We start from the raw sequence: 13,211 nt of genomic DNA, 5'->3' as shown, positions 1-13,211 counted from the left end.
TATCCCATTAGTACGAACAAGTTTAGCAAAGGGGCTGAAAATACTTCTGTTTCAACCACTAATCTGGAAAAGGCTGATCTCTTTGTACTGGTACCTTCATCTACTTTATTCCAAGGCAGCCACATTGCTGCTCTCAACTCTGAAGTAGAAAAGCTGCCATTCACATTAAAAACCACAGGTTCAAATTTCTATAGGAAACTGAGGATAGTGATGGTCATTTGTGTTACAACACTGAAACTCACTGAAAATTCTCTGATTTGTTACAGTTTTTAAGTGTTTGTTCTACAAAACCTGGCTTGTCTTGAAGTACAAAGCTGTGCTTTCTAATATCAAAATAACCACGTGAATGACTCAATTTCAATAATAACATCAATTATCTCCTTTATTTTTCAATGGTGAACATCCTGATAGAGATGAGTGCTAACAGGCCATGTGTTACACATGTACAACCTGGAACATGGAGCACAGTGACAAAATTTGCCAACAATATTAAGATATTTAGAGTAATAAAAAATGAATGACATCTATAAAGAACTGCACTAAGAACCCCATAAGACTGAGTTCTGAGATATGAAATAGAACATCAAAGTCAACATAGTCAACACACCAAAACAACTGCAAAGGATAGCAACTGTATGGAACAGTTTTCATACAAGGAACATCAAATAATAGTGGGTTTCTCCAGATTAGCAATGAAAAAGTGGAAGGAAAACAAAGATGAAATGGCAGATGCCTATAAAAATGAGTGGCAGGAAGATAATAAAATGCACTTCTCAACCATCTTTTCTCTAAGGGCTCTCAGAAGCAGGCAGCAATGTAAAGCAAGGGAGGTATGCCTGCATTCAACAGGCTCATGAGTTGTAGAACTGAAAGAGGTTAGCATGGTCACTAGCAGTTTTTAGAAGCACATACACAAATTTATGACAGAAAACTCCAACAGAAGCTTTGGACAGCTTTGGCAGTGACACCAGCAATGACACCACCTTCTGTTCAGCAACTTCCCAACCCAGGCAGAACAGCAGTATCTCATTGTCTGTGGCTCTTTTGTTTTGTGCCCTTCCCTCACAGTCAGGTTTGGTCCCCAGGGTAGAACAACCTCTGGTCTCACCTGTTCTACTTGTATGCACATAACTCGGTCTCCCCTACTCTGTCGTTCAGTGAATGTTGTACTTATCTGGCATTTTTTCCACTTGAGAAGTAGAAGCAGTACGCCAAGATGCCCAGCAGTTGTCCCTTTAATTGGAAACAGCTGCATAAAATTGCTTCAGGTTTATTTTGCTTTAGTGCTGCAGTTCATAATCATACATACGTAATAATAACCATAATAACCAGATTTCATCATATACCTCTACTTTTTAGTGTTCTTTGGCTTTAAACAGCATCTTAATGACAGAATTATGGTTGAATTAGGTTACTTTACATTCACAGACTACAACATGACTTAAAAATAAGCATTCTTACCCCTGGAATGACTACGGTCCCAACTCCATTTTTCAGTTTTGATCTGCCTCTGCCACCTCGTCCTGAAAGACCTGCACCGCGTGGCCTCCGCTTCCCTGGGAATCCTGATCCACGGCCCTATTCAACGTGAGATAACAAGTTAAGTTCAGTCTGCAGTCCTTTTGTTCCGAGGGATTCAAACTTGCTCAACATATCTAGGGAAAACGTAAGTAAAACAAAACACCCTACGACTTCAAGTGCATATGGGCACCCTAGGCGACAGTCAACAAATTACTGCAGAGACTGTAATGAAATAACTCTAACTCCTATAATTACTTACATGAATTAATATGATCACCTTTATCACCAGTGAGAAAGCAGACAAAACCAGAAACATTTATTTTCTGTTCAAGAATTATTGGAAATGTGGGGTTTTTTCCCCATAGTTGTGAAATATCCAAAGTAAATATCCTCCATTACATGATTCATTTTTCTTTCTAAACACTCAGCTCATGTGAATTCTGCATATGGCCTGGACCCTTGATTAGTTGCAATCACAGACACATTTCTTTCACTCTGAATAATCAAGCAAACACTGGAATTTGTTAGGACTCAATCCTACTCCCAAAGAGAAGCGGGAGTTGGCTACACTGAACTCTTTTAATTCAGCACATACAGAGAGAGCTTTTTATATTAATTATATCAATTAAACTCAAATCAACACTCCCCATAATAGTAGGCTTCTCTTAGAAAATATCCACTTATTTTTAGACAGCTTCTTTCCCCCCCTTCCTTATTTTATATGCAGAGACATACAGTGCCTGTGTGCTTTTGGAGCATCCACAAAGTGTGTTCAATTACATTTTACTGTAGAAAAGCAAATATGTTTCTTAAATAATAATTACCTCACACTGCTCCTGTGACTCAGTTTGAATTTCATGATTTATTTTTTTTTCTTGTTATTTCAAAATCAGCTGAATCCAAATTGTAAGAGGAATTCCCTAATTGCTTCCAGAAAGAAAATGAACGTCCTGACAATGTCCCTTACCCAGTTCTGGTCAACGTGTCACGTACCTTTACAGAACACGTCTATATAGAGAGCAAAGGCTCTGAAACATGACAGCAACTGTGGGATGCGTCTAAGCAAACATTTTTCCTACTACAAAATAAGCAATGAGGTTACTGATTGACTTTGAGTATGTGAATAATCTCTGCTTCTAAGACAGCTCAACTCTGTCCACAGATTACCTACGAAGGTACTGTGCATGGATCCAGACATTTGCTGGAAGCTGCTTTTAATACCAAGACAAAAGATTTACTCAATAAAACAATGCTAATTGAACATAAAGCTGCTTGAGGACAGTGTCGCCAACAGACATAAACAGCTCCTACTGACAGAGATAGGAACTCCATGGATGGAAAGCAGCATGATGGGCTCAGTATTACTAACAGTACATTTCAAATATACCAACTCCCATTGGAAAGAAGATAATAAAAGTTTACAGTCATATTTAGAAGGACATACTGAAGATTATACTTTTCTCAATATATATCCATAAATGTAACAAGAAATTAAACTGATTTATGATATAAGGTAATGCAACACTACTTTAGAATATGAAGGAAGGGCACTACTGATGGCAGAAGTATTCATAGGCAGTAAAAGTGAAGGGATAATGTTGTCTTTACATACATGAAGTTAATACATGTGCACAGACAGAACATACAAGCATCAATTTCTTTTTTTAAGGCGTAAACTCTTGGCTGACACGTTTCCTATCTGTACGTTTCAGATTTCATATCAGTATTGTTATTTTCCCAGAGCTAGTAATAGGAATAAGCACACACTTGTATCAATGTTAATGCTGAATAGTAAGCTGAAAATTAATGCTTGAAGCAGCAAAAGCTCATGTCAAAATAAAAATAGCATGAGTGTTAAAGTGAAATGAAGATAAATTACTGGTAACCTGCAACTGTTTGTTAGTGCTTCACCACTCAGGGTTGTTGGTTTGGGTTGTTTTTTCGTCATTAAATTTTTAAGGTATTTTCAACAGTAACTGCCACTGTGAATTCAAGCTTTGGTCCATCTAATCGGGTGAGGTAGCTGGTTTTTTTTTTGGCTCCCCCATAAGCTGAAAAGGCTGTCACTTTGAATCTGCTCTGCAGGGTTTCTCCACAGCAACAAACTCAAGCCCCAGCTCAGAGCTCTGCTCCTTTCGTTGCCTGGCCTACCTTACTGCCAGACTTAAGGACATTTTCCTTCTCATGTAACTTATTTTGATGGCTATGCAAAGCTAATATAGACCAGCCTTTGTTCTGTAATAGCAGGCAATGCCATCGTATTGCGCGCTCTGGAAAGCACACTTTTTCTTCTAACCTGAAAGCTCCAGAGTTTTAATGGTTTCTAAACGCGTTAAGCAGTACTAGAATGGAAGATTAATTCAATTGCGATAGACAGAATTTCATCAGTAGTCTCTACAGCAGAAAGATAGCAACGGACATACGAAAATAAATTCAAATTATTTACCACTTTGATGCTCCAAATGGCACTGCCAGGAAGCTGTCTGGATTTAAAAATGTCCCGACCTTCTGAAATGTCTGGGGACCAGGAAGGTGGGCTGACTGTATTATTGGTACTCCAAGCCCCCTAGGATATGGTAGGTGAGAAAATAGATGTATAAAACTTGGCAACAAAAAAAAAGAAAAAGAAAAGAAAAAAAAAAATACAGGAAAAAAAAAAAAAGAAAAAGCAAGCAACAAAAGAAATCTGAAAAGCAAAGCACATGCAGGCATAGGCATTTCTACATTAACTAGTAAATTAGTTCGCGCGGAGCAAGAGGAAGGTGGGAGGATTTTAGGTTGTCATTGAATCTTACACTGAAACAAATACAACAAACCTCGAAGTGATGGTTAAGTGCAACAAAATGAGTTTCATAAACCAAACACGATACAAATATAAAGCAATCAATCGTAACAACGGTAAATCACAGCCCTGTGTTGTACTGCATGAAGCCGAGGAGGCAGTACTGTAAGAGGACAGGATCCCTTTTTTTCCCTTCAAACCCCATTTTGAAAGAATAGATGTTCTTATTCATCGTTGGAGTCTGAACTACTGACAAGCATGGCTACAGCTACTCTTAGAAGTGCAGGAAACATAAGGAATGTAGGCTAACAATAGGAGAAAAGAAAAATAGCCATGATAATTAATAAAGCATTTCTCTCCTGCAAGTCTGCCACACAAAAGAAAACCCCGACACATTATAAATTCCCAATACTAAGGTTTTTCACCCCGCGGTCTTCATGTTACACTGCAATCTCAAATAACAGCGTTCTTATATGCATGTAGTACACATACATACACTGTACCTACAGATTCTTTTCAACTAATTGATTATGTTATTATCTCTACTGACACAGTTCCCACCGTGTTATGTTCTGTAACACCTCCCATGAAATATGGCAGAACAAAAGAATGTGTGAAGATGTACACGAAATGATGCTGAAGTTCCTCAGACACTGAAACCTGAGGAAGACTTTCTTGAGCTCTAAGTAAAGATTGTGGGACAGACACCTTCAGTCTGAATTTACAACTGGGCATACTTAAAGGATCATTCATTTCCTGAATTCTATGCTTGAGGAATTGATACGTGGGCCATCTGAGGTGAATCTCAGCCCACAGCAAGCTCCACCAGACAGAAATGGGACGGCCGGACTCTGATTCTGTTCTGCCAAGAGCTCTGCAGTTTATCAATCCGCCCTATTTCTGCCAAAATGTCTCAGTCCCAGCAAGCACTGGCACACTACTCAGCATCAGCAGATCTGTGGCAATACGGAGATTAAATTTACTGTGCTAGCCTTATTAATTTGTTTCCATATTGAGGGCCTTCTTATTCTAGCGGGATAAAGCTAGAATCTTGGTTACACTTCTCCTGTATAACCCAAACTCATCTTAAGTTGAAGGAGGGGAGATTTAGGTTGGATATCAAGGGGAAGTTCTTTAGCAAGAGGTGAGGTGCTGGAACAGCTGCCCAGAGAGGCTGTGGATGCTCCATCCCTGGAGGTGTTCAAGGCCAGGTTGGATGGGGCCATAGCCTGGTCTAGCACTAAATATGGAGCCTGGGGGTCCTGCATGAGGTAGGGGGGTTGGAGCTTAACGACACTTGAGGTCCCTTCCAACCCAAATCATTCTATGATTCTATGATTATGTGTAGTAAGCAATTGCTCTTCTAATGTGGCAACTCAAGTAAAATCTGCATGGCAGCACAAAGGAAACGTGTATATCATAGTAGCCATGTCTACATCAACCCATAAAGGAGGGAACATGGCAGCAAAGGGTCAAAGCCCATCAGCTCAAACACGCTGAAGACTCTTCACCGACAGCTGAAATTACCTTCTCTCATTTGGGACACACAAAATTATTTTCTCTTCTTAGAAGATACACTTCTCTAATGATTAAGTATAATGAAAAGATTAAAAAGCAAATAGAATATTAAGTCTGAATATGAAATATTCCCTCTTTCAGAAAACAATGAACAGCATATGAATCATACTGTTAAGAATTAAATTGGAAATTTAATCCAAGTTTTATTGTAGATCAGAAACATTTGAATTCTTGGTCAGATAAACTTAATTAAAAACACACACTTCCACAATACTTTGAACAAATGAATTACATCAAAGAGATTCATTAATTGTATTTTGGCTTTTAATTAATGCCCATTACCACACAACACTGAAGAAAGTCCTATTCACAGCAATAATTATGTGCTCTGACAGAAACAGGAAGTTTCATTCTCCATCATATTCCTGAGTACTCAAAACTGAACAACACAGCTGCAAGTAAATTAGAACCAAAGGAAACACAATGTCATCAAGGGTCAGGAGATCTCACTAAATTACCACTGACTGTGTTCCGCAGCTGAATCCTTCATGAAATACACTGCAATTCCAGATATACGGACCTGCACTTTCATTTTAACATCTGATGTGATTCTAGGGTTGCGAACAGCGGTTTATATGTTCGGAATACAACCTCCCTCATAAAAACAAAGAAAGAAGAAAGAAACAACAACAGAACAACCCTACAAAAAGAAACAAACCTTCCAACAGACCCTTTCTGAGCCCTTCTGAACAACAACCATTGCAGCAACAGGCTGATGTGTACATTGGGACTGAAGACAGTTGAGACAGCTCGAACAAGCAAGCCACCTAATACAGCTCATCAGTATCTTCATGATGAGAAGGAAGACCTTCATTTCATCTAATCCATATTTCTCACTGAATGCATTCTAAAAGAATGCATACAGGAAAACAAAGTCAGTAAAAGCTTATTTCCTACTCAACCTCATCTCACAGGTCATTCTTAAGCCTCATCTACCAGTCCTTATAGGCACGGGGGGACAACCCATGTTCTCCATGGGAAAACACTGCCCAGATCCAACTCTGAGGTCAGTGCTGTAACAGCTTTGTGGTGCTGGCAGCTACTAGCAAATGTCTGTGGTCTGTGAACTGCACTCAGGAGACACTGGAAAGACTATTTGTCCCATCATGGAAGAGGGTAACAAGCAGATGGGACACAGCCCATGAAATAAAAATCACGGGAAGCTGCCGAGATGCCACACTAGGTGGGCAGAGGGCTCTTGTTGGGCTGCTTACATGCAGCTGGTTTTCCTTTTACTACTGATGTATTTGTAGAAGCCCCTCCTGCTGTTCCTAGCCGGATTTATAAATTACTTTGCGTTTCATACTGGAATTGAATAATTATTCAAATACATTAGTGATTTTATAAATAGATTTTGAAGAAAGAGACGATCATTCATCCTAATGCACAGCGCAATAACTTAAAGAAAACAAATCCAAATGAGAAACTGTTCATTCGTACAGATTTCTCTGTCCCTGGTGAAGGCCAAACTTATCTTACAAAACCGAGGCAAAATACATTCCAAGAGTGCAGAGAACCCTTTCCTGTTCTTTACGTGAGGTTCTATAAATCCAATAGTGATGTTTTCCTTCTTATTCTTAAAAGAGGAACAGCACATTCCGAGAAGGTAGATTACAAGCTAAGGAGAAAGTGGGGAATGTTGCCATCCGTGGGAACTGGTGAACGCTGGCTCATCCGCAGAGCAACCACAGACTTCACAAAGCATCTAATTTAAAGCAGTGCAGTCCTGCAGAAGCAAGCACTGCTGCAACAAAGGAAAGCCGCTGTGGGTCCAAGATTAGATTTACCGAGGGAGCCCCAATCCCTAATCCATGAAAATAACCCGACCATTTAGTTTTGCTAAACTTAGATCAGTGGTAGAAGGTTGGGAAAACATCCATCTTTCACAGATCACATACCCAGGAGGTCTTCTTTTCATTCTACCCTTTACTCGGGACAATGTTCACTGATTTCCACAAGGTGCTGGTCTGTGCCTGAACTCAATAATCAATGGAAAGCAAGAAAGCAAACTGGGCCTTAAAACAAAACGTGCACGTGATTTTCTTACCAGAAAATTACTATTCGCTTCACAGAACTTAAGTTCCAGTTCAATGTGTGTTTAAAGCATGAGTCAAAAATGATCAAAATCAATGCAACCCTTTACAGACCTCCATGTATTTTTCGAAGACAGATCATTAACTTTACAAGTAACTCGTCCAATTCTACTACAGGTGCTGCAAAAATGTCAAGCACCTTTTTATTTTAAAATATTATCTCCAAACTGGCGAACAAACTATATTAAGTTAGCGTCACAGCTTGGACTTTGCATTACTCCTCATTCCTAAGCAGTAGCTCAGCTCACTTCTATTTGCGTTACTCACACCATATACTGAGATGTTCATGGCTATAACTATCTTCCACACAGAACACACAAACTGCTACTACTGTTAAAGCTGTTCCGTTTTCTCAAGAGGATACATGTCTATTCTAATACAGCCATTTACAGCTGTGGATCGACCTTCATGCTTTCCTAAATGTGCCTGTTCCGGTGCTCCATCACTCTTACAGTAAAGAAGTTTTCCTGATGTTTAGATGGGATTTCCATTGTCCCTTGTTGTGTCACTGGGCACCATGAAAGGGGCCTGGCTATACCCACTTGACTCTCATCCTTTAGATATTGATAAGGTCCCCCTCAGTCTTTTCCTTGTCTCCAGACTGAACAGCCCCAGGTCTCTCAGCTGTTCCCCATAAGGGAGATGCTTCAGGTCTCCACCATCTTTGCAGCCCTCTACTGGGCTCCTCTCTAGAAGTTCCTTGTCTTTCTAAGAAGCCCAGAACTGGAGCATAGGGGGAGGATCACTGCCCTTAACCCATTTTAGACTGCAAAAGAACTCCGCTTTTATAATTTTCATGAAAAACTATGGGAAATCGTTAGCTGAGAAAATAAATTCAGTTCTTAGGACAGCCCACATTATGAGGAAAGAGATTCTTTTTAAGGGATTATGTTTCTTCACTTCAAAACAACAGAGCAGGAATAATCAAACACTCAATGGTCAATTTTTTGTTCACCCGTATTTCTCCAAGATCTGCCATGCTTACATAGAGAGCAATAAGTAAATAAATGACTCAGAGATACTCAGAAACCTCCCAACTTGGATGTCTAACAGTTTCCTGCCTTTATTATATTTTAGTCTTTTCAGAACAAGAAAGAACCAATTTGACTATATTTTGGAACCCCTTGCTATTATATGAAAGCACAAAGAAATGTGCAAGGTTAAGAAAAAATATTAAATGATTAGCCTAAAAGTTCCAAAAACTAAAATGAAGAATAGAAAGGAGACACCAATTTGTCACACTGACATCCTTTTTGATTAACCATTTCTACCACAACCGCACGACTAGAAGAGAGAGCAGGATGTAGCAGAAAACTACAGACCTGAGCATTCTTTTCAGTGATCAGATTTAACCCTAATCAAACCGTAACCTACATCAGACAGTATTTGCTCATAGAAGGAAACCATTATATTATTTGTAACACCATTAAAATATTGACCATGGAAAAAATTGGAGGCATGATGGAAGCAGCTGTTGCAGATTTTTCTATGCACTGTTTAAGACATTAACACACTTTAAAAGTATTAGCCAAAATATATGAATATACTAAAAAGAGTGAGGACTTAGAAGACATATTGTGTGTATTGGCATTTGTTGCATACGTGCTAAAGATATAAGAAATATTTTATTTTTCTCTAAGCCTAATCCAAAAGAAACTGTAATTCAAACTACAGACTCTTTTAATTAACTAACATGATATCGTTATTTCCTGAAGAAATTAACTGAACACTCACTTGGGAGTATAAATGCACACTGTATTCTGAGCATTATACTGCAATTCTAGCTAATATGCGCTCCATAAATATATAATGAAATGTTCTGCAATGCTTACCTGTCTCGATCTGGGTCTCCCAGGAGAAAATTTCCTTTTGGTGATGGCTGGTTTCCCCATGCCAATTTTTGGAGTGACTGATATGTAAGTTGTTGGGAGAGCACTTCCAGCAGTGGAAGGCAGTGCTGGCGGCTGAGCGTGCTGTACTTCTCGTGCAGAGTGCAAGTCCAGTGAGGAAGACACATTTGCCTTGCTTATGTTAACTGATGGGGGAAGTGAGGGGTAAGTCTCAGCTGGTGATTTTATGGGTTTGTCCACAACTGGTGAACTGCTTGTAACACCTTCACTTACAGAAGCAGGTTCTACTTCAAGAAGAGCTGGTGTTTCTGACTTTTCAAGGGTTTCTCCTTTTTCTACCTCTTTTTGCACTTTTATTATTTCCAGTTGTTGCTCTGTGTGGATACAAACACCTCCTTTGCTTTCAGTCCCTTCTATTTCTGGCATCACAGTTATGGTCTCAGGTACAGAAGACAGAGACCGAGAGTCTACCATGGCTGCTTCTGATACCTCAGCACTACCTTGCAGTAGCTGTGTCTCTTCCACTTGTTTGCCTAACTCTTGCTGTGCTACCGCTTGAACACCTTCCACCACTTCCATTGTTTTCTCAGTATGACTGTCACCAGATGCTGGTGTCTTCTCAGGAGCCATTTCCACTTCGGCAGAATTAACTTCATTAGAGACTTCTGTTTCCAGTTCTGTGGTCTTTTCTTCTGGTGATATGCCTGTAACTAAGTACAAATACATTAAATGTTCAGTATGATGATGAACAGCATACATAGTGTACTTACTGGTCAGCAAGCATAGCTGGTACGCATCACATACAGCCAGCAGTATTAATTTAAGTGAATTTTACATATACCTTAAAACGTACTCTATAAATATCTTTAATTGCATCTATGTTTAAACAGTGAGAAAATACACTAAAAAACATGGAATAGTACAATTTCTTTTTGTCCCTTGTAAATCATAGCAGAGTAATTCACAAATATGCCATTTTCAGGAGTAAGCTCAAGCTTTCCCCTTCACATGTTTCCTACAAAAAGGTGCTGAGGCAAAACAAGATTACATTAAGGTACCAGAGGCAGCTCCTCAGCCACTAACAACACACAGAAAACATTTCCAAATGCAAATACCAGGAAAGCTCCCATTGCTGTAACACTGTGAGTCAAGTTGACAGATGAATAAAAGTTAGAGTAAGCAGCGAGGATCATTGCTTTAAAATAAAAAGAGCATCCAGTAGACCCTAGATTACTTTCGGAGCAATCTGAACAAACATTTCCAAGTAGTCAGCTAAAAGTGGCCCCTCCTTTTTAATTTCTGCTTATTAAAGATGCATAAATATGGTATAAATTTATGTACTTTAATCATCTCTCTCAACTCTTCCAAAAAGCAAACAGCTGATAAGAGAAACAGCACATATATAAATACATTTCCCATTTCCCTCCTAGTGCTCTTGCAGACTTCAGGAAATCACCTGAAATAAAAACAGTTTACATGGTAATGTCCTGAAATTTCTTTCAGTAGTATTTCTCTAGCTTTCTCTGCAAGCAAACATCTTTCACTCACAACTTCCTTTGTGAAGGAGTTGCACAGAGGAGTCTTGTATCCATTCCACAAAGGACCACGTTGCTTGCTCTGAATTTGGCTTCAAATATCTTCTTTTGATGGACTTAAATTCTCTTACAAGAAGTTACTTTCCACTGCCCTTGCACTCCCAGATCCACACTGCTACACAAACTCCTCAGCCTCTACATTTCAAAGTCTAGCATTTCATCATGAACGCATCCTCCATGATGGAAGTTTTCAGCTGTGGCCTTTGTACCTACTACAAGCTACGATACATAACACACACAGCTAACCTGGGAGATAATCTTTTCCTTTGGCTCTGCATGTTTCTTCATTTCCCTTAGAGCAATTCGCTTTAAACACTAAGCTAGGCTGGAGACACACTTGAATGTTCTTTACCACTGCAATCAATCACTAACACATTTGGATGACTTGACCCAGAACCCATTCCATTTGTACTCCTTCTTACGGCTGATACTTGCTGAGTGATTGTAAGATCCATTTCTTCCCAGAACATAAGTGATCACCTACTGCCGCACGCCCTGTCTGGATATGCTTTATCTTTCTTACCATCTGTGACAGATCCAACAGCTGATTCTTGACCAGGGCCATTACCAATGACGAGTTGTTCCTGAAATGCCACATCCTCTCCACCACTTTCCATTTCCATTTCATTTGTACAAGCTTAAGAGCGAAAGAAAATAGTCAAAATCAATACGCTGTTTATTCCATTACTTTGGCATCGTTAGTTTCTGTCACTGCATGGCCTTCTGTCTAAACAGAATGATATTTAACCATATGATTGGAGCTAGGGCACATCAGCTCAATGAGAAAGATAGGGAGGATACGCAGTACTCCTAGAAGATGAAGCCGCCTTCTCATTAACACTGAAACTGTTTAATGCATTTCAGACAGTAAAAAAGGGCTGTAAAACAGCTACATATACCTAATATTGAAAATATAATTCAGATATTGTCACAGATTGTCACATCACCTGAGCAATACAAAAGGTCTTTTATCAAATTCCACTTTCCAAAACTCAACAGACCTTGTGGGATGAAGGCTCCACACTTTTTTTGCAAATACTATCATGGCTCATGACAGAGACACGATGTTCCATCCACTATCATAGTAGATTTCACCACTTCAGAATAAGCACACCTGTTCCTGTGAGTTCTCCATATTAAAATATGAAACTGCATGGGAAAAGGCACTGGTGAGTGCTGCCTCATCTGGCAGTATTGTTAGAGGGCACAGACAGGAAGCAGGTACTTTTTTCTCACATAAAAGCTTTTTCAGTGAAGGAAATGCATTAAAATGCACTAGGCAAAGCAAGAGCAGGAGAAACAAAAATATAGTAAGTGCTAGCTGAAGAGGAACTGATCTTTCATGGACATTAGCATGAAAAGGGTAAATGAATATAGCTTTCTGTTCAGGAAGCCAGGAACTACTAGGTGATGCTACTTTTAGCACCTAAGAACTGTTTGCAGACTCTGCTAGCTCTAAAGTGATATTTTAACTTGAAGGAAACGATCATTTAGACTGGCTCCAAAACCCAATTTCAATGTACAAAAGTGCTCTCCTGGGCATAAACTAAGAGATGACTGCACTGCTATAATCGCTGCAGGATTACTTCTACTACTTGAGATAACAATCCTAGTCTTCTTCTAGGGGTAGAAAAGCATGCTCGACATAGTTTCTGTTGACCTAAAAAGCCACAAAAGAAGTATTACTTAAAACTCCAGCCTTTTAACCAAACCTTTAAATTACTCTGAAGCATCTGCAGTAAAAAACTGAGAGTTTAGATACAATGCAGGCTTCCTCCTAAATCATCTAAAT

At 39.3% G+C, this 13,211-nt stretch overlaps 1 protein-coding gene across 10 annotated transcripts in view; it reads right to left on the bottom strand.

Moving 5' to 3' along the window:
* The window catches only part of KMT2C (lysine methyltransferase 2C), a 176,912-nt gene that overhangs the window by 66,535 nt on the left and 97,166 nt on the right, over window positions 1–13,211 (bottom strand). For 9 of the 10 annotated variants that reach the window (XM_072327392.1, XM_072327391.1, XM_072327396.1 and 6 more), the window contains 4 exons: window positions 11,943–12,056; window positions 9,807–10,534; window positions 3,968–4,087; window positions 1,462–1,578 (listed from right to left, as the gene is read on the bottom strand). In XM_072327392.1, coding sequence (XP_072183493.1) covers window positions 1,462–1,578; window positions 3,968–4,087; window positions 9,807–10,534; window positions 11,943–12,056 — 1,079 coding nt within the window. The remainder of the gene's footprint in view (window positions 1–1,461; window positions 1,579–3,967; window positions 4,088–9,806; window positions 10,535–11,942; window positions 12,057–13,211) is intronic. The other variant, XM_072327399.1, reaches the window with a different exon arrangement.

The sequence above is a fragment of the Excalfactoria chinensis genome, chromosome 2, assembly GCF_039878825.1.
Source record: "Excalfactoria chinensis isolate bCotChi1 chromosome 2, bCotChi1.hap2, whole genome shotgun sequence".
Classification (NCBI taxonomy): Eukaryota; Metazoa; Chordata; class Aves; order Galliformes; family Phasianidae; genus Excalfactoria; species Excalfactoria chinensis.
This window is presented reverse-complemented; position numbering and strand designations above follow the sequence as displayed.